General features: G+C 40.2%; 1 protein-coding gene across 2 annotated transcripts in view; it reads left to right on the top strand.

Moving 5' to 3' along the window:
* Positions 1–26,395, top strand: part of LOC122627393 — a 227,515-nt gene that overhangs the window by 121,348 nt on the left and 79,772 nt on the right. For both annotated transcript variants that reach the window (XM_043808493.1, XM_043808494.1), the window contains exon 6: positions 9,581–9,922. In XM_043808493.1, the coding sequence (XP_043664428.1) occupies positions 9,581–9,922 (342 nt within the window). The remainder of the gene's footprint in view (positions 1–9,580; positions 9,923–26,395) is intronic.

Here is a 26,395-nt window from a genome sequence, read left to right on the forward strand (position 1 = left end):
TCTCTCTCTCTCTCTCTCTCTCTCTCTATTACATTCACATTCTGCTTAGATTAAACTTTCTACTTGCTGATATTAGCGCAATAATCGTGTCTGTCGTAAGATGTTTGCAAATCACTATACATTTGGTTGTCTATAAAATTTTCTTTTTCTCTTTTCTCGATCGACAATTTCCTTCGATCGAATTTTTTAGATGAAAAAGTTGACCGTAAATATCCGTAAGCAATAGTTACCTTCGGATCAAGGGGACACCGCATACATATAACGTTGGAAAGGATCGTTGCGGCATAGCAACGAGGTTCGGAGTAGTAAAGGAAAACCATTTCATGGCTGACTTGTCGGCTCCTGTCCTGGTGGGAGTAGTCGATCGTTTCGCGTCTCGTTAGCATCTCATCCATCGCCGGTGTCTGCTCGTTCGCCCACCCACCACCATTCGCCCGCTTGCCTGCTTGCTTGTCGACTGCTAGAGGGTGAAAATTCGCAGCGCAGGCCCTGTTTCCCTCAGGCATCCCTCCTCTATTCCCTTCCCTTGCATTCCTCCTCTTTTCTCCGAATGTTCCGAAGCATCGACCTTCTCTCATCCATACGCGATCCATCGGGAAATCCAAGATTTACCCGAGAAAACGCATAGCGAACGCGAAAGCTTTCTATCGTCTCGTTTACTCCCTTCGACGTAGCCTGTCTATCGAAAATCGTAAAAATATCGCTGGTCCTCTGGGTCCCTTGGTATATCAATAAATCGGCTCGTTAAATCGATTCGTTTTTTCCATGTATTTTTTTTCTTTTCTCTTTTTTCCTCTGTCTTTATTGTTTCTTTCTTTTTTTCTTTTTTGCTGTTCTTTTTTTCTTTTCTTTCTTTTTTTTTTCTGCGATATCTATGAAAGGACTAACGTAACGTAACGTAACGTAACGCAACGTGACGTTTTACGTTTCGTCGTTTAACGTTGAAAGAATTTCTTCGAGAATGAAAGAAAGACAAAAATGAAGATCGATATTCTTTCGAAGATCGTTATTCAGTGGAATCATGATATATAACCATTGGAATAGAGAATGAAATTGGAATTTTTCGGAAATCTCGAAGAGATGCGAAATTTCTTTTCTGTTGAGATGAACGGAAACAGGGCTTCCATAAAATATAATTGCAGTGTATCAAGTAAAGTCCACACACAAACACACCTACGTTATGTGGAGAGCCGAAGAGAGAGAGAGAGAGAGAGAGAGAGAGAAAGAGAAAAAGAGAAAGATTTCTAACATTTTCTTCGCAAAAGCCGTAATTCGTGAAGATCGCTTTTCAGCGTAGTGATTCACGCGAAAGAAGAAGGAGCGGCAGGATTTAGTGTCCTAACGGAAAGACGTGGAAAATTCGCGGTGGTGTAATCTCAAGACGTAGATATACGTATACGTCGTGCCTTTATCACGAATCTAGAACGACGAAGTTATCTGCCGGCAACACACACCGAGCTCAGGATTTTATAAGAAGCAACATTTCCTTCGTACGTCTTCCGGAGAAGATGGCTCAAATTTTAGAAGAATTCTCTTACCTTATTCTTTGCTCTCGAGACCTCGAGACCTTTGAAAAATTTGTCGTCGTTCTTACGAAAAGCTACTCGTTTTCTCTCTCTCTCTCTCTCTTTCTCTTTTTAAATGTGTGTAGGTTACTTGTATATATGAGAAACATATGAGTTTCTTTCCGAGATACAATGCATCATAAAGCCGTATATAAAGACTTTGATATAAATTTTACACCTTGTTTATTATTATACGCTTATATAATTATCATATATTTATACCTAGGAATTATCAACGCTCTCTAAACTCTCACTTTTATCATTTCCAAATTTCTTCTGCTTCGGGTTATCTTCATGTTATCGTTCATCATCGTTTCCAAACTAATCACCATACATGCCTTTGTACGAGCGTTTCTGTTTAAATAACAAACTCCGCGTGATATCGATTTTGAAAGCATCGACGACGAGTCGGAAAGTTTCCTCTCTCTCTCGCTCTCTATCGAAAAAGAGAACGAAAGAGAGAGAGAGAGAGAGAGAGAGAGAGAGAGAGAGAGAGAGAGAGAGAGAAAGAGAAAAAGAGAGAGGAGAGAGAGAAGGCCACTGTACAAAAGTTTGCGTAGAATGAACGGCAGATTTTGAAACTCGTTTCATAACCTATAGCCCGAAGGGAAGTCGCAGGAAGTTTAGCGTTTCCAAAAGCGATGCTCGCGTTCGGTTTGGAAATTCTCGAACTAGGAAGCGTTTATCGCGATAATACGACGTAGCTGGTGCAGTCTACTATCGGAGAAGATATAGAAGGAAAAAGGTGGTCGCGGAAGCATTTGCATGCGGTCGCTTTGCATATCAAAGGGCGTCGAGAGCTATGTTGTTTCGTTCCTACGTACTAGTACTAGATAGAACGATGAGAACGATGCACGGAACGAGAACGGATGATTCGCGAGCAACGTGCATCAGTCTTCCTCGCGAATTCCATGCTCGTTAGTACTTGCATACATAGGTATGTTCGTAGATAAAACGTACACAATACCAGCACGATGTTAAAGTCGGTCTATTATCGAACGATCGTGTCCTAGTGAATTGTCCAAAACGATTCGCTTTCAAATTCGAACCGTTCGTTTGGTTTTGTTCCCTTTGCCGAATCTCTAACAGTAGAAATATATGTGTGTGTGTGTGTGTGTAGGTGCGTGCGTGTATGTGTATAGGTACGTACGCATAGTTTGCTCTGCGTAGCTGGAAAGGACGATGTCTCTTGACGTGTTGTTCTCCAGGGAAGGATCAAGCTTTCCGTGTTTCGTGATTATTCGCAAAAGGGAGCACCGCTTACAAATGGAATTTCAGGTTGTCTCCGAAAGGGTTCCTCAAAGAACGAATAGGGGGAAACACGAGGAAGAGATTCGGAGAGAGGAAAAAGAGAAAGGCTTTGCTTAAGCGAAATATAGCAAATTTGCCTTGGAAATTATTGCGATAAGTCTGAGTGGCACTTAGGCGTTCCAATTACGTGCAAAGCATTATCGTCGTCAGCGAGCTTTCGGTCTTTCTTGTTACCATTGTTATCATCGTCTCTTTTACTCTATTTCTCTCTTTCTTTGTTCGTTTCTCTTAAAAGCTAAGACTATACCGGAAGAAGAACGTCGCGCGCATGCCACGCACGCCGTCGTTTCGTATTTTCGTTATATCGCGCGTATAAATCTGAGCTAGAGAGAAATGTAGAGAGAGAAAGAGAAAAGACGAGTGGGGGAAATAGAAAGAGGGAGCAGTGGTACAGAGAGAGAGAGAGAAAGAGAGAAAGGTGGAGAGAGAAGGAGGAATGAATGAGGTAGATAGAAAGAGGGAGCGGTGGTACAGAGAGAGAGAGAGAGAGAGAGAGAGAGAGAGAGAGAGAGAAAGAAACGAGTGAGAGAGATAGAAAGAGGGAGCAGTGATACAGAAAGAGAGAGAGAGAGAGAGGAAAGAGGGAACTACGGAAAATTGCAAGGGCAGTCGGAGGGAAACGGAATTGTATATCGAATCGAGATTCTTCGTGACTCGAAAATAAAATTTCTAAGACCGCTAGCGCGCACGTATTTTAGCTCGAGCCAAAAGTAAATAACTGATTGTCCGATATAACTCGTACGGTATCTGTCAATTCGACGAACTCCTTCGACCTTCTCAATGATTATTAGGCCGAGATTCTTTTTTCTCCTTTTCCTTTTCCTTGGCAGATTTCAAGAATCGAAGGAAAAAAGAATATAAGGAAAAAAAAAAATAAAAAACACGTTGGATTCTCTATTAGCTGTTAGAAAATAATGAGATTTCCCTCGATTCTGCTCCTCTCCGTTCTAACGACCTTTCTTTCGACGTGCGCACCTGTTGCGCTCTTGTTGCGCACTGGGAGTCGCGATATTTCTTTTCTTTTTTCTTTTTTTTGTTTTTTGCTTATTTTGAGTTCATTTCGATCGGCGCGCTACCAATACATCGCCAAGCTTGTTTCGCTTTTAACAAGAGTTATACCTATCAAATCTCGTATATTTTATTTCTACGTTGATTTTGATTTCGATATTAACATTGGGTTTTGCGTATTGAAACTGACATATCGAAAAATCGACAACATGTTAACTAAAATCTATATTTTATTGGTAAACTTTTGATTTGTAATATATTTAGATTCATCATAGTCACTCAAATGTAACGTATTTCAAACAAACCAAAAAATAAAAAGGAGGAAATGTTATACGCAATTCAATGAGAGTACAATGGGTTGTTAAAAATATGAAAGAGAATAATAGAGAAAAAGAGAGAGAGAGAGAGAGTGAAATATGAAATCGAAGATTTGAGATTATGTTCGAAACGTTGTTGCAGTGAAAAAGGATAATCCTACAACGGCAAATAGAAGTTCGTGGACGAAGCGACGATGACGAGGGAATTGGTCGAACGCGACCGAGTCATCGGACCATTCGATGTCTTGTCTATTTACTAGTTGTTTCATTATTGGAGGGAAAACATCGGGTTTTCTTCTTCTTCGTATTTGTCGAGAGCTTCGAAGAAGATCGAATCAAGTTTCCTTGAGTATTTTATTCTACCAAGCTTTTATCAAAACTTTTCTCCTTCCTATTATCAGTTTTACGTTTAACTCGTTATCCGTTTGACGTACATCTATTAACGCGAAAATATTTCAGTTGAATCCTCGTAGTATATATATACATATATACATACATATATATATATATATATATATATATATATATATATCAGTTGAATCATTCTCTTTGTTACGTACGACGAATAGATAAATTATCTGTTGTCCGCGAAATGTTCCTTCAGAACCATCTTATACCACCCTTTCTATACACTTTCCTCAACTTAGATATTTAAAGGCCATATTGAGTTTCCCACTTCTTTAGTGGGATTAAAGAGAACGATAACGTTTGTTGAAAGTGGAATCCTTGAAAAGACGATTGCGTTAAAGACGCTTTCACCGATAAAATAACGTGGGAAAAGGGTTCATAAGCTCTTAGAGAGCGATGGATATCGAAGGGCGACGAGGAATCTTCGGTTTATTGACAGTTCCGAGCAATCTGGATAGTTATTGGCGGCGACATCCACCAGAGCAGAGGAGAAGGGTCGATTGTCCTGAGTAGTTTCCCACGGCCGATTGGATTACCTCGATGGCTGGTTTTACTCTCTGAAGAACATCCCGTCGTTCTAACGGCGGCCGGGCTTAAGCTCCGCTCATATAACTTCGCTTCGTATCTTTACGACTTATTTGTCAGTCTGCCTGGACGCTCGATTAAATCTTTATCGAATGCTTCGGAGCGGTTTTTCTTCTCGTAAACGCCTTATCGCGCCAGAATCCCAGTGGGTACGTTCATAACTTTATTCTATCCGGCACGAAACGCAAAAAGGAAAATTCTTGACATCACGTCCTTTCTATTGGCTAACGTTACGTGAGAATCTTCGGGATAAAAGTCTCTTACAATAAAACGAACTAAATTCGTGCCCTTTTAAACGTAAGGCTACTTGTTAGGCCCTCCTCTCTGCTCCTTCTACCTACCACTGCCCCCTTTTTAAAGCCTTTAATCGCGAACAGATATTACATGCGTACCGCAAAACTACTTAAAGAGGAAGACGCCTCGTTAAGTCGTAAACGTTGCGGCGCTTAAACGGCTTTCAAAAACATTCCAGGTCCCGCGTAGAAACGGAATTGCTGAGACTTGCCGTGCATATTTAACGTTTCCTTCGGGCTTCTTGAATGCCTCAGAGAGAGAGAGAGAGAGAGAGAGAGAGAGAGAGAGAGAGAGAGAGAGAGAGAGAGAGAGAGAGAGAAAGAGGACACCCTTCCCTCTGCACTGGTATGCCATTTTCTCTCCTTCGTGTCGGCTTTGCAAAATGCATTTCGAAATCTTCTTCCTTTTCTCTCTGTCTTTCTCTCTTTCTCTTTTTCTTTCTCTCTTTCTCTTTTACACGTGATGACCTCGTCACCGTTTGAAAGTCAATTCTCTTCTCTCTGCGAAACCATTCTCTTTCTCTTTCTCTTTCGCTCGCATTCTCGTAAGTACCAATCATGATAATTTCGAGACGACCCAAATCTCTACTTTAATATTATGAAGTCGTACGACGATTTGTTCCGTGCTCTTCATCGAAGCTTGTTTTAAGAATACTCGACTCGTTTGACGTTACTGAGAAAATGACACTAGATATAGCAAAGAATGCGTCATCTCCCGAGAGATTCTACGTATTTTCGTGCGTGTGTGTATGTGTATGCGTGTATGTGTCTATGAGACAGATAGAGAGAGAAAGAGAAAGAGAGAGAGAGAGAGAGAGACAGAGAAAGAGAGACAGAACTTCCGTAGTAATTTCTCGCAACGACATTAACTATCGTGGCTTACCTCCTACTCTCTAGAGCCTTATACCTAATTAGACGATACGTCGTTCCTCTTGAGAAATCGAGCGGTTCCGTTTATAAATTAGCTTCCAACGTGGCGCTCCACCCGTCGGGTACGAGTATTCGTTCGAAGGCTCGTATAACCGTTTAAAATTCCAATAACAGTTGGTTGAATGTTTCAAGCAAAACGCAATAAAGGAGAAACTCTTGAGAGGCTTTAAATTAGCTTTGATCGTCGTACGATATTTTCGTCGATTTTGCAAGCGAAAAATGAAAAACGAAGAGGAAGAAACATAAAAAGAGAAAGAGAAATATATATATATATAGAGAGAGAGAGAGAGAGGAAGAGAAAGAGGGAGTTTGCAATATTATGAAATTTTACGAGCTATAGGCATCATAGGGTCGATATAGGGCTCGCAATGTCCTAGGTAAGGTACCCTAGCAGCAAAGGGCGCGACGCCACGTGCACGAAATGCCACCTTCGCCATTCTCTTCCCGTTGAAACGGAGAGCGTTCTTGCCGTTATGTTTCCGTATTAACACCTGCTGTATCTCGCTCATACTTTTCTTTCACCCTTGGTTTTTCTTTTCGTGCCTTCGTGTAGACGAACACACATGTACCGTATTCTCCAAACTGAATTTCATTGGGAATCATACGTTTTCTCAAATCTCAGTGAATATCAGAAAGAGAGAAAGAGAGTTTTCTTTCAGTATTTCCCTTTTATTCAGAAGGGCGACGATGAGATTTCGTTTGGAAATCCTCCAAGATCAAGAGCACGAAACGTTTTTTGGAAATTAAACCACGGAACCTAAACGGTTGCCATCGTTAAGAAATTTTGGCGTGCTTTCAAAGGATTATTTATTCGTAATACGTTTGGTTGGAAGGCTTGCCTTTGATGTTATATCTGTTTTATGCATATATAAATATATATTGATATTACTATTTATTATTATTACTATTTATTATATTTTGAGAAAGTTCTTGTCTTTACGTGACGTATTTGGTATTAAAAATTTACATGTATTTAACAATCTTTGAACACATTTGTATTAGGTCCCTATATCCGAAAATATATTTCCATTTTACCGACATGAAGAATGTTCATCGAGATTCGTCTCCCATTGAAATCTGTCTCTAATGCCATCCAGATCTCCACCGTATGTTCCCTGAAATTTCAAGGGAGATCGTATGTTTGCGAGGGGAATATATAGTTGGAAGTATGAAAACCTTCTTTTCCTTCGAATTCTCTATATCTTTCTCTATCTTCACTATGAATTCGCGATCGTGTTACATGCGGATTTGGAATTCTTCCAAGAGGCCAACTTGGTGATTTTTCGACTCAAAATTGAAGCGAAAAGTGTATGCAAAGTAAACACAGATTTCCTTGAGATTTCTCTATCCTACGTTCTAGCCGTTCAACGAGTCTTTCTACGAGAAGTATCGCGAACGTTATAAAAAAGAGCATCCACTTGTATGTATGAGATGTAGGCATAAATATATTTTAACATTCTTTTTTTCTTGCACGTACTTAATGTAACTTAAAATTCCGTTCTTAAAAAAATTTATGGAAATGACGTTACCTGTATGAAAATGTCATGCGCATGACTAGAGAGAATATGTTTGCCGTTGGGCTATGTCGATGGGGAAAAATAAAACGAAGATAAATAGAGAGAGAGAGAGAGAGAGAGAGAGAGAGAGAGAGAGAGAGAGAGAGAGAGAGAGAGAGAGAGAGAGAGGAAATGTAGAAAAAGAAAAAAAAATTGGACTAGTATCTAAGATTCTTTTCAACTTATAAAATGCAGATACACGTTTTGTATATTCAAAGTAAGAGATAAAGACAGAGAAAGAGAGAAAGAGAGAGAGAGAGAGAGAGAGAGAGAGAGAGAGAGAAAGAGAAAAGGAGAGAGAGAGAGAGAGAGAGAGAGAGAGAGAGAGAGCTTTTCTACAGGGAAAATTCGGAGGAAATTGCCAGTACGGAAAGCGATCGAAGCAAAAGAACAAAAAAGAAGGAGAACATTCGCGTTGGTTATGCGCCAGGATTTTCATTCGATATTTGACGGGAAATGCTTATTTCAATGGAAAGACAATTCTCTCAATTCTGTTTCAATTTCAACATATCCTAGAGAAAACTTTTGACGTAAAGTACGAACACGTTGTTTTTAAGGGGACGATTATCGAAAATATATAGACGAATATTTGACTTTTCCCATTTTCCCCGAACGAATATTATCTTTATTGATGTTATCGTTTAACTTAAAACTTCATGATCCTCCTAATAACTATTTCATGAAATATAAAAAATTAGAGTGGTAGGAGAAAACTCGAGAAATATATACGATCGATAAAGTTAACATTTTTAAGACTGAAGTTATCGGCGTAACTAATTCTTATTTCACAAACGAGGCAAGTCCCAAGAGAATCCTGCTAACAAGTTAGTTGCTTATTGTCGGCGGCCTAGCGGCAGAGTGCGACGTTGAACAAGTAGTCCTTACTTTAATCATTCCTTCTTCCCTTCGGCTCGATAAAAACTTAGCAAAAAATTCAAGCAAGATTCCAAGAAGTTGGGCGAGAACGTTAGCCGGCATCTCTCTCTCTCTCTCTCTCTCTCTCTCACTCTCTTTCTCTCTCTCTCCCATGGGTGCTTTCAATCCGGAACGAACGGTTAAACTACCGCGCGAAACAAGAAAAGCAGCCGTCTAGAAAGTTAAGCCCCGTCGTGTTGTTGTAGCCTCGTAAAAGAGCGCACTTCGTAACGGCTGCGTGCGTTGAGCAAATTGTGATCCGCCTACGGTCTTTACGCGCTCCTTCACGGCTTCTCTACGATGCCGGGTGCATGCTCTCGGGAATCCTCTTAAAGATCCGTCCGCTGGATAACAGTGTTCTAAAGCATCAGACCGAGGAGATCTAAGGAGTCGAGACGAATCGCGAGAACGACGACGACGCATCGATGACGCTTCTTGAATTTCTAGGAGTATAATATCGTTACCTACTCTCTCGATAGTAATGTAATATGGCGTACTTGAAGCAAACGAGCGCGTTAACGCTCGAGAGACTTCGCTTTGAATCGAGTTTATACAGTTTCCTTAAACGATCGTTACCCGTTCGTTTCATATCGACGATTCTCATAGATGATCGAAGAAAATAGGAAACTTTCGATCTCGAGTTATCACGATGGAGGAAGGGCTCGAGTAACTTGGCCGGATTACTGTTACAGAAGCACCTCGGGGGACGTACCTGCTAATAGATGGGCGCAGACTGGATCCAGGAAACCAGTTCGTGCCTGTTAAGGAAGGCTCCGAGCTGACATTGGAATGCGCCGCCGAGGGTGGGAACCCACCACCGGTTTTGGCATGGGGCATGATCCTATCCCAAGCCACTTTGGACGGTCCCGAACAACCACCGGATAACCTCACAGTCTTACCTTCGACGTCCGCTAGACACAGTGGAGCTCACCTTAAAGTCTTGAGGGGTCACCACAATGCCACCATCGTTTGCGTGGCCCGTCACGTCACCCTTACTGTGCCGATGAACGCCAGCATTTTGTTAGACGTTCAATGTAAGTTTACAATTTTGTTCTTTTTTCCTTTTCTTCTCTTTCTTTTTTCTTTTCTTTTCTCGTCGATAAATTCTCGTTGTACTTTAACACATTAAACTACGATACTCGCGACGTCGTTGAAAAATGTCTTCACTCTCACGAAACTTTAACGTTGGATTTTTTAAACCGACTCGTTTTCATCCAAAAGCTCGTAATTTGTTTCCTCTGAAAAGCTTAGTTCGAGACGACATTGTCTTCTCTTCTGCAAAAAGAGATAAACGAATGGAAAGTAAAATTCGCACTTTTTAAAAGTAGACTTAATTTAAGAGACGAGGACACTTTCGGAGACAGGAAGCGCAATAAGTCCGTGGATCGTTCCATTCCGTAGGACAAGCAGGTAGGATTTCTGTGATATTAGACCTAGGAACAGTAGTTGCACCATGGGAACGTATAAAACACGAACGTCCTAGAGAAAGAGGAAGAGAGCAAGAGGGAGAGAGAGAGAGAGAGAAGGAGAAAGATATATCTACCGGTGGCAGGACAATGCGAGTAAAGCGGACCATCGAAATTGAAATATAAATTTAATTAAGTCGGATCTTCGCCCGCTTGTCTTTCTCACGTTAAGCGACTACTCCGAGAGCGTCTCTCTCCGAGAGAAAGAGGATAACGAGGAGAAAGAGGAGGAGGAGGAGAAGGAGCAGGAGGAGGAGGAATAGTGGAAAAAGAAAGCTTGAGGGATGACGCGCTCCAAGCTCTGGCGAAGAAATAAAAGATGTGGCTGTACGTGTGTGGTAACCATTCTGTATTATGCAACACTGGTATAGTTTATTTTCTCTCCAGCTGTATATACATCCTTTACCACTTGCCTTTGGAGCCAAGAGGAAGGCTAAAGTCCGTGTCTGCGACGTTATACTTTGCTCGCCTCCACCTACCTTAGTCTCTACCCCACCTACCGGTTGGCTCGACTTTCTGAAGGAGTCGAAACTCCAGGCAGTTTTCGCGGAAAAGTCCAAGGAACGAAGGATTAACTCTACCACACGAACAAAAACGGTTGGGATCGTGCAAGTACGTCTTCTCTTCCTCCTTCTTCTCCTTCTTTCCTTCTCCTTCTCCTTTTTCTACTCTTCTCGCATGACTTTCTTTCTCTTTCTCTCTGTCCTTGTTTCTCTCTCTCTCCTTCTCTTTCTCCGCCTACTTACAGGAATCCACGCTCCTCCTCTACTTTCGCATAGTCTTCGTGATTCTTCTCTCTGTGGGTTAAGAGAGAGAAACTAGTCTATAACGTGGCAACCCCAAAATATGCATTAGTGGATAGCGCTTGTTTTCTTACTCCTTCCACTTTTTTCTCCATTTTTCTTTCCTCTACTTTTTCTTCTTTTTTCTTTCCCTTCTTCTTCTTCCTCCTCCTCCTCCTCCTCCTCTACTTCTTCTACTTCTTCATTCTTCGTCGTCTGTGTGCTAGATTCGAGAGTATCGCGTCAGAGCGTATCGCCCTTCTTGTCCAAGATTATACGCTTACCAGGAGCTTTTCTACCATCTCCTTGTACTACTCTATCCTTCTTTCAGGATATGCGAGTGCGAGCTTTGCAGTTGGTGTACAATGTAAAAGATTCCTCCACCGCGTCATGCGAAACTTTCTATACATTCGATCTGGCTCGACCTACTTTTTCCATCGCAAGTCGGTGAAAAGAGTGATGTGAAATGCTTTCTATCTTTTCTTTTCTCTCTCTCTCTCTCTCTCTCTTTCCTTTCTCCCTTTTCGTGAACAATATAACAATACATTTCGAATACCTAATTACCGTGATATTAATTTCGTTTATCATACGATCGCAAGTAGTTGCCTCGAGACATCGATATCGAAGTTATTTTCTTCGATAAGGTAAATATTTTCTCGATTCGAAAAACGAATTGAACGTTTCGTCGTTCTCGTCCTCCTCGTCGTCATTTCGATGAATATATTAACCACATCGATATATCGTGTCGTCTTGAATGATACGGGCACGAGTAACCAAAGTCGAAGATCTCGGGAGATGCAAATTTTCTACGCGAATAGCTGCCAACCTCGAGATCGTCGATGTAGATATGCGGGTGTCGTCGAGGAGTGATGAAGGATGAACGAGGGAAAAGAGTAAACTTTGATAGCGAGTATCTCTTCTCTCTCTTTGGTCGTTACGTTCGTTCTTTCAGAGAATTTTCATTTTTCTTTCTTTTCCTTCTTTATTTTTTCTTTTCTTTTCTTTTTTCCTATTCGTCTCCTCGTCCACCAACATCCTTGTCGTTTTACGAAAGTAGACGTACATAGAACAGGAATATCCGTGCGACACCTGAACGAGCAAATTTTACGCTCGACTGAATATTAAAGAGACCTCTTTCGTAAGCTTTTAAGATCCGCTCGAAGCGAGTAGCCTTTCCTGTCCCATATATATTCGTTTTCGGTCTGAAAACAAGTAGACTTTGTATGCTGTGCATCTCCGAGCAAACGTATATCTCATAGTTCCATCGTTAATGAATGGAAATCACTCTTTTGTCCAATTATATTTGAATTCTGCTTTGGCGAACGATGCAATTAGTTTCTGCAGTCCTTGTTAATATCAGCTAGTATAATTACAATGGCATACGGTATCTATAATAGACAATGCAATTCCGGAATTCGAGTCGTGCGTTTTTGATCGATTGTATTAACTAAATGTTAGAATTATATTAACCTTGTGAAAATAGAATATCGTCACAAATATTTTTATTCTTATTATCTTGAAATGCCATTAACTTTTGTTCCTTTAATCGTTTGTAATTAAACATTTGTAATTTTACATTACAACATTTCATTCTAATTTTAATCGTATCATTCTTTTTTTTCACGGCGATTTGAGACTATATTTAAGATAGAGGTAAATAATCACATTTTCGAAACCAGTTTAAATCGTAGATCTATAAATGTTGCTTTACCAATATCACGATCAAAAATTAATACTGACGGATTCCATTTGGTACTTCTTAAATACGCGAAATATCAACAGGTTGTTGATTTTCAGTCCGTTTCTCTGGTTATTTAGTTAAGCTTTGATCAGATATTATGCGCGACGTGTTTCACATTTACTGAAAACAAAACGAGATCGATGACAAATTGTTTCTTCGTTTTCATGTTAAAGAAAAAAAAAAAAAAAGAATATAAAAAGAAAGAAATAGATGGTGCCTAATTTAAAGCAAATTAATTACGAATCCTCCTTACGTTATATACCAAAGAGAATAAATTTTATTCCGTGACACGATTCGGTTCTGAATCTGTTTGAAATTTTATGCTCTTTGAAGTCTTTTGCTCTTAATAAATAAAAAAGAAGGAGAAATGAATTTTGACCGAATAATCGTTAATAACGTTTCAAATACAACAAAGAGAATCGTTGCTTCATCGACGACGAAGCTGATTCGCGGTTCGCATCGTCGTTTGCAAGAAAAAAGAAGATCAAAAATGAAGAAAAATAAAATGTTTGCATCTCTTTTTCTCTGCTAGAGTCCTTGATTCAAATAGATTATTACGTAGCATCGTCGTAATTCTTATTAATTAAATAGAACATTTATTCGACATTTACGATTTTTTAAGCTTATATTTTATAGCTTCATATCCGATTGCTTTCTACGAACAGAAGAAAAATTTCATTACGTTATGACTATTATTATGCTTCTTTCTTTTTTTTTTCAAACATTATAAATACATAGCGAACGTTCTCGTCAGATAACGTTCTCATCAAGTAACGCATTCATCCGAATCTCGCTGATATCGTACTTTCGTTCAAATTCCAGGAGATACTTTGCACGATTCGATAATGAAGTTATTGCCACGGAAATTGAGGTTGGCTGCTTTTAATTAGACCAACACGCCGTGACAATACGTGTTGCCTGTTTTCTTTTTTTTTTTTTTTTCATTTTATTTTACAACCCACTACATTTTTTTCTATTTTCTTTATCAACCGTATCGAGTGTCAAATCATCGTTGGAAAGAAGTGCCTCTTGTGTGAAATCAGTTTTCATACGAGCGAGAAAGAGAGAGACATAAGGATGCAGAAGAACATGTACATATATACGTAGTTTAAATCGATACTACTCCTGCTTATATAATACGGTATCTGTCCAATTATTTAAATTGTAAATTTTGAAATTTTCGAAGTAAAGGATGTTAGACGTGTAAAGTGAAGCACATATAAAATGGAACATGCATACACATAATCGGAAGTACTCGATTTTCTATTTTATATTTCGAAGAGACGCGAAACACAATTACCATCGAGTTTATCCTGAGGTAGAGTTTATAAAAGTCGCCATCTCGAGAAATGACACCTTGTATATGTAGATGGATAGACGTAGGCACATACACATACAGACATACATCAGCAGAATTAGTTGGATTTGTTGGTTCACTGAATCTATCTATCCTGACGACGGATGAAAGGCACACGTATAATTACGTTCCCCTCGCACGTCGAGAGGGTGTGAAAGGCCTCGGTATGAATGACGCCGATATCTCTCTTTTTCAAAGGGACGAGAAATTGGAGCCGCTCATCTGCCCTTCATTTTTTAAATTCCCCCTTTTGAACGTGGCAGCTATCACCGAAAAAAACCTACGTCTATCTATATACTCAGTCTTATCGTTCACCGTCTATATGTATGCGTATGTATGTATGTATATGTGTATTCGTAAGCAGTATATATTTGATCTATTCGAGGGAATAGGGTTTCTCTCCGCTTCTTTCGATCTTGCGGATCATGAAAGCTTTCTACGACTGAAGTCGTTCTTGTCGTCTGTCTTGAACGAAACGCGACAAGTAAAAATTCAAATATCGATATAGGCGTGTGTATATATGTATATACATATATAAATATATATATATATATATATATATATATTTATATATTTACGCAGAGAAAAACGTGTCTTTGATATTCATGCCCTACGTAATCTCGATCTTCCCTTTGACTTTTCAGATTCGCCACGAAAGTATTTGCAAACTTATTCGCACAAGAAGCAGTCCCGTCTTGGTTATTATTAAAATAAATCGTCTACGGAGACGCCTATATAGTTTTAACTTTTCTATGTTTAATATTCCTATATACACAAGTCATAAAAAAGAGGAACCCTTAGGAACGTTTTTGTTTATTCTGTCTTTTAGTTTCGTACGAAAAAAAGAAAAATGGAAGGAAGCGAACACGCGTGAGAATTCCGCACAGACGGAATTTGAAGGCCGCGTTATCGTCTCTTCTAAGCAATTTACTTTCGAAGAAGAAGCGAAACTTTAGGATTCCTATCTTTCCTTCGTAACGTGGCGCGAAGTATGCTGGTAAGAAGTAAGTTTTCCATACGTTGCAAGTTTCTCTCTTTCTCTCTCTCTCTCTCTCTTTCTCTTTCTCTTTCTCCATCTAACTATTCAGGATTCTAAAATCCGGAGCTTTCGACTTTGAGAACACGCGTCATATTAGTTTCCTTAGGTTCTACTTCGAAGACGTTTTAATGGAAAAGGGAGGAAGGATCTCTGGTTGGAGCATGATTGTTCCTGATGGTATCAACATAGCGAACTTTCTCTCGTAGAAATTCAACGTTTCGTTTCATCCGCGACGTTTCGTGATCACTCGAATCTCTGTTTATTTCTTTCGTACTCTCGTGAAGGAAGCTTTTGTTCGTAATTATGTCGTTTTGCAGATTCGGTATTTATCTTCTCTCTCATTCCCTCTCTCTCTCTCTCTCATCATTTAAATGCTTACGATCTATGTCACGTGTCAATGACTATAATTAATAACTCAAAGCTCGAATGAATACCATAGTTGAAATTCGAGTGAGAAACGATTTACGAGGGAATACGTTGTACGAAATTCGAGAAAAAGCAATGCGAGGGGAGTTGAGACGAGGCGAAGGGAGACAATGGAGCCGCGAGAGTGAGACGAAAAGTTTGAACGATACGAAGAGAAGGAAAGGGATGGAAAGGGGAAGGAAGAAAGAGAAAGGGAGGTTGGCGAGACTGCTCCTCGAGGATTCGTGACAATGCAACGTCATCTTCCTTGCATTCGCTCGAACCCGCTTCCTCTTGCGCTCTATCGCGGATGCGCATCAATGTCATGTTTCTCGAGTTTCGTCTTTCCTCCACTTCCTCCTCGGTTCCCTCTAACGTATCCACGCGATGCGCTTGCTTACCAAACTAAAGTTCTTCTCGTCGCGGGATGCCCCATTCACGTCGTCCTCGTAGCTCCTCTCAATCAATCATATTCAAATCTAACGCTCGTTGCTTCACGATTCATTTACACAAGGTTGAAGAGGCAAAGTGAAATGGGAGGAGCAGAGAGAGAGAGAGAGAGAGAGAAAAAAAAGAGAAAGTATGCATGTATGCTTTCACGCGAGATAGGAGATTCTTTAGCTATCTCTTTCTATAGTATTCTTTATATAAGCTATGTACATGCATATGATAATGCTTGTATATAATGACGTGTCGAAAGCTCTTTTTATTGCAAGACGAAAGTAGCTTATTAGCTATTAAATTGCACTTTCTTTCGACGCCAACGAAATTCGAATTTTATATAAGAATTGTTGTCAATTTCTGTTCTCATTGAAAAATTATCTTTCATGCTCGAAACGACAAAGATAGGAAATCGATCTTTTACAGTTTGACACATTCGCGATGATTTCAATAAACGTGAAACGGTATCTTTAGTTTCCAAGGAAAAGGAGAATACAATCAGTGATGAAAACTCGATAAGAGGAGGAGGAGAAATAAGAGAGGAGAGTAACACAGAGACAAAGTTGGATCGATTATTAATTTTCCGGTGAATGATAGAGACCGGATCGATGCTCTTTACAGATATCTCACAAGAGAATCCAGCCGGGAGGAGTCTTTGTTGCATTCGATCGGTAAAGAGAAAGAGAAATAGAAACAGAGAGAGAGAGAGAGAGAGAGAGAGAGAGAGAGAGAGAGAGAGAGAGAGAGAGAAACATACAGAGAATCGGACTATATCCTCTTGCGTAGACTTCAGATCGCAAACCTGTTAAAGGCTATTTTCCTTCGGGATTTAACCGATGCCATTTAACAATGGACAGAGTAATAATGGAGTGGGAATAACAGGTGCACTTGCAATCTCGCACCAGAGGATATTATATTCGAATGTCTACCGATGTCTACAATGCCTCTGTGATTTATACTAGTCGTACATAGAAACGCGATCGTGCGTATGCATAAGCGGATAGTTTGCGCATAAAGAGAGATAGCGAAATAGCTGCAAAGATAGAGTAAACGAGAGGGAGAGAGAGAAAGAGAAAGATCCTTGCGTAGCATCGCTGAGAGGATAAATGTATCTCGTCATCGAACAAGAAGAGAAAGAGGAGGAGTAATTATTATTTCCGTAGAAAATAATCCGACATGTTACACTAGGTGGAACAGAACCCGACACCTGTTGTCTTCCATTATTATAACACTCTAGGTATTAATATAAGGAGTCGCGAAAGGAGTTTTCAAAGAGCCCTCTTCTCATGAGAACTTAGGACGGCATCATAGATGTAACGACCTATTATTTAAGCATTCTCTTACAAGAAAATATCATCCTCTTACACAAACTATCAAAAATCAAGATTACATATCGGAAACAATGGCGTCGTTAATATTATGCTTTGACGTACGATAGTTCAGAAAAGAATTTAATAGTAATTTAAAATCTTTACTTATCTCGACGCTTCAAAATATCTAGTGCTACGTCGACGTTATCCGGATTGAACAATTTAATTAACAGCAACGAGGTCGAATCCAGTCGATAAATCGTCGAGCCAGCACGCAGTACGGATTTGCACGTAGTCGAACGTGACGAGTCGAGAGATTAGAAGAGAGATAGAGAAATGGAGAAATAGATAGATAAAGAGAAAGAGAGAGGGGAAGAGAAAGGTCCTAACGCGTAAATCGCGATCGAGGAACGTGTCGCCGTTCGTAACCGGACAGTAATTAAATTACAAAAGACGTTTCTCGAAGCGTACTGCTTCGATTCGAGCAAAAGAGAAGAGGAATTGGAAATAGCAAGGCATCGACGAAGACCATCGTCGATTGCTTAAACCACGGAAACCACGGGGCCGACGTGGACCGTCGATGGTCATCATTGACTTAGGGAACGTGTCTTCGTAGAGCAGGCATTAACGATCTGCTTTCATGCTTCGACGATCGTTTTGTCTCGTCGTCGAGAGTTCGTCGTCGTAAACGCACCAGCAACCGGAAGTGGCCGACCAGCGAAGGACGTGGAAATTGGTCGAGAGAACAATTTCTATTATCGGTGAACGTCGTAGACCCAACCCTCCTTTCCCTCCTCCTCCTCCTCCTCCTCCTTCACCTCCTCCTGTACTCTCCTCATTCCGCTTCGTTTCGCAACGTAGAGAGGTAGTAAGACCTCGTGCATGAGTTTGCCGATCACGTCAGCGTTCGGAACTTGGTGAGCTTTGGTACGTGCCATTTCTCGAGGTTCGCCCAGTCCTGGGACTCGTAATTGATTTACAAGCTTTGCTTCGGGACCACCATCGAGACGATAGGGGTGGGCGAACATAGAAAGAGAACGTCGCTCTTCGTTGTGAAAGCAGGAAGAACCGATCCGTGGACACGTTTCATCGCTGTGTCCTCTCCCTCCGATCGCTTATCTCTCTCTCTCTCTCTCTTTCTATTTCCAATCGAATAAAACTGTCTCTCTCTCTCTAGAGAGAGAGAGAGAGAGAGAGAGAGAGAGAGAGAGAGAGAGAGAGAGAGAGAGAGAGAGAGAGAATATACAGTCTGCGGTCGATTTCGTACGTGTTCTCGCGTTTATCATTGCTCGAAAGCGAGTAATTTGAGCTAGATTTAAAATTGAATTATTATAAGTAAGAATAATCGCAATTTCTTTTTTTCTATTCTCGTACAAGGGTCTCGTGAATCCTCAAGCTTTTCTCTCAGATTTTTATTCACATTTTTTCAACGATTAACGTTAGCGTTGATAAGAGCCGTTCTTCTTCGTCGCGATATCGGCTTATAAATATTAGGGAAAGCTGTTAAGCGAAAGGAAAATCGAATCTATCGCAACAAGAACGACATCGATAATTTTTTTTATATTTTTTCCTAACCAAGCGTTAGGAATTTCAAAGAAAGGAACGGAGGGCGACAAATAGTAAAGATTAATCGATAAATTAGGATCATTTTCTTGAATGAATATTAGACCACTTAACTTTTATAATACTCGACTGCTACTCAATGAATTGATCTTTTTCTTTGACGACTTAACTTCTTTGGAAGTGGTCTGCGAGTGATCCCTCACGATCACCATAACCATCACTGTTACCACTACCATCGCTGCAGAGCATTTTGACTATCGACGGAAGAGAGATATCTCGTTCAGCATCTCGGGATTAAATGAAAGAGAAGATTGGCTATGGTATCCGGCAGAGACGAAATGAATTTTCAATGGAGCTCGGGATCGAAGGTTTGTTCCGAAAAGACGAAGAGAAGAACGAAGAACAGTCGAGAAAAGAGAAAGAGAGAAATATAACTGAGAGAGAAGGATATGCCGACTCTCTATCTCCTCTCTCTCTTTCTTTCTCTCTTTCTCTCTTGTTTTTTCTTTCTTCTTTCCGCTACCTGTCGCTTCTTTTCCTCTTTATCGTAGCATTACCATTGTTCGTTGAAGTTTCTACCGCTCGTAGCATTTTCCTATGACGGAGAAAAAGGAAAGAAAAGTAAATGAAGAAAAAAGGGGGCGGAGGGCAAGGGAAAGAGTAAGCTTTAGAGAGAAAAGTAACGAAGATCACTCTACTCTCGACGATGTAACGGGTATTGGCCTCTTTTGGCCCGGAGACAACTCTCGCTAATCCCCCTTTATCCGGAATAACGTAACTTTGCGTTCCACTCGAGAATATCTTAGAGCCGTGTAACGTCGCGGCAACGGTCCAAGCCGTCTCGTTTCCCCTACTCCACTTTGTTCCTCTTTCTCCCCTTCCTCATCGACGTCCTCCTCCTCCTCCTCCTCCCCCTTCTTTCTCTCTTCTACTGTTCTTTGCTTTTCTTTTTCTCCCTTCTCCCTTACCGTTTCTCTTCCCAGTCTCTTTTACTCGAACGAACACCAAAGGATTCCGGCACGAGCAGTACCGTACGACTCGCGACTCTTCGAACGAGAGGAAATTCCGGCCAAGTTGAAAATCGAGCTGCGATTTTATCTCACTCTTTTCCCTGCTCTAGCCACCCTTCGCCCCTACCAACTCTCTCCCCACCACTCTCCTGCCGCCACCCCCCTTCACCCACGTCTGACAAAGCGCGCACGAAGCCACATAAGATCGAGAATCCCCTTTGCGTCTCGTTATGTTCTCTCTTTCTCTCTTTTTCTCTCTTTCTCTCTTTCTCTTTCTCTTTGTCTCTTTTTACCTATCTCTATCTCTTTTACCATCTCTTCTATCTATATTCCTACTCGAATACGGTAATCGTTCTATCAGGCTTTCGACGCAAATGTCCATCTTGTCATACCCCGAAATTTATACGCGAATATTCGATCGGACAGTTTTCTAGAGAGGGACAAAACGTTTTTCCTCGACGATCCGACGAATTTTAATGCGATTGCATTCACCATGTGCGTTAAAAAGCTTGGAACAAGGGAGATAGAGTTATAGAGATAGATAGATAGATAGAGAGAAAGAGAAATAGATGGAGAGACAGAGATAGAGAGAGAGAGATAGATAGATAGATAGATAGATAGATAGATAGATAGATAGATAGATAGATAGATAGATAGATAGATAGAGAGAGAGAGAGAGAGAGAGAGAGAGAGAGAGAGAGGGAGAGGGAGAAAAAAGAGTATGAGGTTGGATACGGCGAGGAAGTTGTCGAGAATAATGAGGAGCGGACAGATTGACCGGTGAATGACGAATGCGTATGAAGCAATGTTGGCAGATACGACAGAGTTCGTCGTCGGCGAGATCGAGACGGGAACGAGAATTATGGATGTGTGAAAGACAGGATTGATTTATATGGAATTCTCTGAACCCTCATTCTCTCCTTTTCTCTCTTACTACCTCTCTTTTTCGTTCGTTCTAGAACTTTTCACCCGAAATTCAGATTTTGCATAACGCCGAACGAATCGCCGACGAGGCGAATCGCCTCGACGTTTCTTACTCGAAGTGCATGCATCTTTATGCGTCTGCATAGGCAATACGACGAGAGGTACGAGTGTCCCGAAAGGAGAATAAAGAAAGAGATAGCAAATAATGGAATAGCTAGTAGGATGAAACTCAAAATTTTATTTGGCATTGTTAACGACTTGCCAAGCGAGTTTTTAAATTCACGCCAAAACTTCTCGACGGGTTCCGTTTAATCCGAGAATATGAGAATAACTTGCAAACATCAAGAATTTCGTGTTCGAATCGAAAATAGCGATAAAGCGAAGTGAAGAGAAGAATTGGAAAGAGGAATCGATGATTCGACGAGATACGAGAAAAAGACGAACGAGCGAAACAAAGGAATCGTTTCGTCCCGATGTTCCATGCGGGCTTAAGGAGTGAGAGATGGGAATGGGAATGAAGGAGGAGAAAAAAAGGAAGAGAAGAACGAGATGGAGGAGGAAGGTGAACGAGGGAGAGCAGACAAACACAGAGAAAGAGAGAGAGAGAGAGAGAGAGAGAGAGAGAGAGAGAGAGAGAGAGAGAGAGAGAGAGAGGAAGCAGAGATTGGTACGAAAGCAAAAGATGTTTATGTAGCCCAATTTTCCGGCCGATTGGCGCCAATGCCCGATTTCCCTTTCACAACATTCCTCGTCTTCTTTCTTCTTCTCTTTTTCTTCTTCGTCTTTTCTCTTTCCTCTCTATCTTTTAGCCTCTCCTTACACTTTCTCGCATCCTTCCGATTTACAACGGCGGTATACTCATCTTCTTTACTGGTCGCGTTCTTTTACTCTCTCTCTCTCTCTCTCTCCCTCCCTGTCTTTCTTTTTCCCTTTCGCTCTCTCGAAATTGCATCCTGATTCAAAGCCAAAGCGGCATACTATTCCTTCGTTTTCGCATCACGAGTTACGAAACGCGTCGATTCGGGACAAGAAAAGGCGTTAAAGCGGACGCATTAGTGACGAGACAAGATTTGCTAAGAAGCAAGATCGATAGGATAGACGGAAAGAGAGAGGGAAGGGAGGAAAAGAGAAGGAGACTTAGAAATAAGAAAAAGAAAAAAAAAGCAGGAGGGTTAGAGGTAACAAGAGACGAAAGCACTTTCTGGACACCATGTGTCCGTGTGTCTGTGTGTGTATGGGTGTGTATATGAGTGTAAGGAAGAAAGGATGTTTGTTGCCTCATTGCCCACGGGTAACGCTCAAGAAGAAAAACCTTGTATGACAGTTGGCTTTAACGTTTTATCGGATTCTCTATCTCCCTTTCTTTTTTCCCTTTTATCGATCACCCTTCGAGTATTCGTTCAAACTTCCCCACAGGACGATACTCATGTATAGCCATTAATACGAAGTGATGTCGAGCAATCTCAGAAAAAAAGAATACGAGTAAGGGAAACACTCGATGGTTGAGAAGCAAGAGAAAACGAAGCTGCGTGAGGAGCTGCGAGAGGATTCGAAGGTAGGAGGACAACCGGGTGGGATAACAAAGTTAAAAATTACTGGAGAAGTCCTCCTCCGAGCGTAGTCTTAGTAGTTACTTCCTATGAGAAGTAAGGAAAAGGTTGGTACTTCTTTCGGTATTCGTTATACGCCCAAGGCGCCCGAGTTCTTGTCGGAAAGTTTATGGCAAGACCAACACGTGCCTCCTTTCCTCCTTCGCTTTCTCATTCTCTCTTTTGCTCTCTTTTCCTTCTTCTTCCTTCTTCTCTTTCTCCTCTTTCTCTTCTTTGTAACGCGTTTATTAAAGCGAAGGGAATGAACTCTTATATCTTACGTTATTCGCTATCCTATCTTTCCATTTGCATACGTTTCCCTCGCTATTTGCGATCGTGTAATCGACCAAAGCACAGAAAATTATCTTTCCCTTTTTCTATGTTTCATCTAGCAAGCAAATAACGGGCTGGAATTTTGTTTCGATATTGCGTAATAATTTTTTCAAAAGAATCGTTCGATATTTTTCCCCTTGACTCGTCTTTTTCTTCTTTGTTCTTTTTCTTATTCATTATCATTTAAACGACGATCATATTTTTGAGGGACCCATCGAAATTTGCGAATATACGATCGGTATCCTTGTTAGTGATATCAATTTTCGGGTTTTTTCTTTTCTTTTCTTTTCTTTTCTTTTCTTTTCTTTTCTTTTCTTTTTTCTTCTCTTTCGTTTCGTTTCATTACGAAGGGAACAGCATTGATTTAATCGATATAGGTGTAGGTATCACGAAATGATTTAAAACGAACGCTCCAGAAAACAGAAGACGAGATATGGCTCGTCGACGTAACATACGAAGCGATAAATATAAATTCCTTCGAAATGGCTCGGAGAAAATTCTCTCTTTCTCTCTTTTTCTTTCTCTCTTTTTCTTTCTCTCTCTTTCTCCTCTCTTTACCTTTACCGTTCTCTTCGATCGTTTCCCGTAAATGACGCGTATTCGTTAAAAAATCGGTTCGTTCCTCATTCTCCCCGCCTGACGGCAAATTCATCGTCACACGTGAAATAGAATCGACACAATATTTTCTACGGTAAGAAAGGGGATTTCACCGTACAGCATTTTTCTCGGTACGATCTCGGTCGTTCTCAGGTTCGAAAAATGGACAGTTATCTCGTTACCTTTCCACGTTAATACGTATATCTTATACTTTATTATTAGATTCCACTATTAGTTTACTTAAATATTTCATACTAATTTCGTCTTTTCATAAAATATGGATATTAATCTAGTAATAGTAAACAAAAATTAATTTTAACCCTTTAAAGTATTCTCTTCGAAACCTTGGTAAAAGATTTGTTTTTTTTTTTTTAATCTGGAATTACTAAACGCAATTTCTTTGCTTTCAAACGTTTTTTTAATTTCAAGATTTCCTTTTGTCGAAAAAAAAAATGCGAATTCGATCGAGCTTTTTCAATTAAACTAATATAGAAACTCATACAACGGCGTATAAGTAACTCGTTTCGTGGGAATTCCATGTCAGTATAAATAAAATGTTTCTCTTAGTTTTGTGTATTTGCATAGAAAGAACCGTTGTATAGTAACACGTTTATGAGGTAAACTTCATTTTTGGAATAGCTCGTACGAAGCAGTTTTAACTAACTGTTTAGCTGAAAATAGGAAAAGTTTGATCCAGCCTAGAAATGGCGATCTGTTTTGCGTTTCGTGGACTCCCTCGAGGTAGACTTCCCTTTTCCTCTTTCCCCTCCATATCTTTCCCTCTTAGTCATTGAGTCACTGCGGTGCCATGGAGCAAGAATTTGAAATTCAGATTAATACGGGACACGGAATCGTTAACGGCTCGAAGTCTACCTTGCGGTAAATTACCATATACACGTTGTCTCACGCATCCAGTTGTATCACTGTCGCGAAAGCTACGCGTTCGTATGTGTATATTATTCCATGCTGATGTTTGTTCGCATTGCAATTGTCGGATGACGGAGAATCGCACTCCAAAGCACACTAGCTAGTCTACGATGATTTTGCGAGAGTATTCGGAGAAGCATCAACGTTCGTCGATATTATCAAAACTTTTATTTTTAATCATATATTTTTTCTTCTTTTTTTAATTCACCGCGATATTGTCATTCACGCGTTTCACGATATTCATTTTCGTCGATATTTATTCATAATTTCTTTCAAAGTATATAGAATCATATTTGTAACTAAGTAAAGAACGAACGTAAATAGAAACGTCTCAATCGAATTAGTAGCTTTCTCTTTTAGATTCTCGAGCAATATAAGTAAAAAAAACGTTAAAATGATTACGCTGATTCGAATTTCTCGATTCTTTTTAACGTTATCCGATCAAATCATCTATACTTACGTCGTAATAATCTACGTGCTAAAACTTTTCACTGTGTTATGATTTTTCGAAAAAACATCCTTTTCAATCGAGACTACAGCATTTTCTTACTTCGAAATTATTTCCTTTTTATTATTTTTCTTCTCTTTTTTCCTTAAGAAAATTTCGTAATTAATTTATCAAGATCTCATTTTATATTCTATGTTAAATTAAACTCGCGCATGTAAAGAGTTTCTAAAAAAGTTTACGAGAGGCGAGCGGAAAGAGGGAAAAAAAAACATTTCGAAAACCGTGTAGTTTCGTTTCAGTAGAATTAATTTGCTTTCGCGTAGGATTCCGTTGGAATAGAAAAAAGATAGACAGAGGAAGAAACGTCAGACGGTGCGAGAGGAAGTAGTTACTTGAAACGACTTTCTGTGCGTGGCGCGGCATGTCCTTTGCACCGTGTCGTCGACGGATTTAACTGCCCGACCGCAACTCGTCGTTGATTTCGCGTTGACTAGCTTGTGTTTCCACGGAGGCCATTTTATCGGAATCTCTCGGAGCTTTCTAAGTCTGGGATTACCAACCGAGCGTGGAACGAAGCGAAAATGTCGCTACGAAATGAAACACAGGATACCAACTACGTTGATGATTCTAGAACACAATTTTAAGCGTGTTTGTAACGTGTTACGTGATTTCCTACCAGCTTGAAAGTGATGGAAGAAATTATGTGAATTCTTCTTTCGCAAATATTACCACCATGGGATTTCAAAGAACATTGATGAAAAACACCGAAAAACATGTTCTTTTTTTTTTTTTTCTTTTACATTGTTTATAGTTTTTCCATGACTTTGACGAGGGTAAAACGACGCTGCCCATCGATACCCTTTTATTTTTCACCTTGGCTTCTGTATGAGAGATTTCACTTTTCTACAGGCCATCCCAACCACGCCCACCCTTCTCGAGGACTAAATCGACGAGGAAAACCTTTTTATCTTCGAGTCTTCTCTCGACGCCACGTTTTCTTATCGTGAGTCTATTCTCGTTCTACGACATCTGTGGTATATTTACTCAAGGTAAAGAATAAAGGAGTATATTCTATTGAGAGGACGAAGAAAAAAAAGAAGAAAAGAAAGGAGAGAAAAAAGAGGAAAAAAAGAAAAGAAAAGAAGTATCCTTACTTCGACAATATCTTCGCGAAAGAAAAAGTAAAATCGTGCAATGAACTATGAACTCGAGGAGACAAAATTTATTATCCGCCCTTACACGTTAGTAGTAACCTGTTCCTTACAGTTTGGAACTTTTTTATTTTCACATTAGAAAGGACGTATCATTTAGTCGACTTGTCTTCGTGCATATTTCATCCCGTGCCGAGTATTAATATCAGTGTCAACATCTATGTGGATACAGAGAAGAGAAGAGTCGAGGAGGGTTGCTAAAAAAGAGATAGCTCCCTTGCGTTTCCAGCGGAGTAACTTTTGCCACCTTCTTGCTCTCTCTTTCTCTCGCTTTCATCTTTTTTTCTTATTTTTTTTGCCTTTTGAGTTTCCACTGTGTTTCTCACTTTTCCTGTCCTTTCGTGAAACGATCCAAGCCCTCTTT

The sequence above is a fragment of the Vespula pensylvanica genome, chromosome 2, assembly GCF_014466175.1.
Source record: "Vespula pensylvanica isolate Volc-1 chromosome 2, ASM1446617v1, whole genome shotgun sequence".
Taxonomy (NCBI): Eukaryota; Metazoa; Arthropoda; class Insecta; order Hymenoptera; family Vespidae; genus Vespula; species Vespula pensylvanica.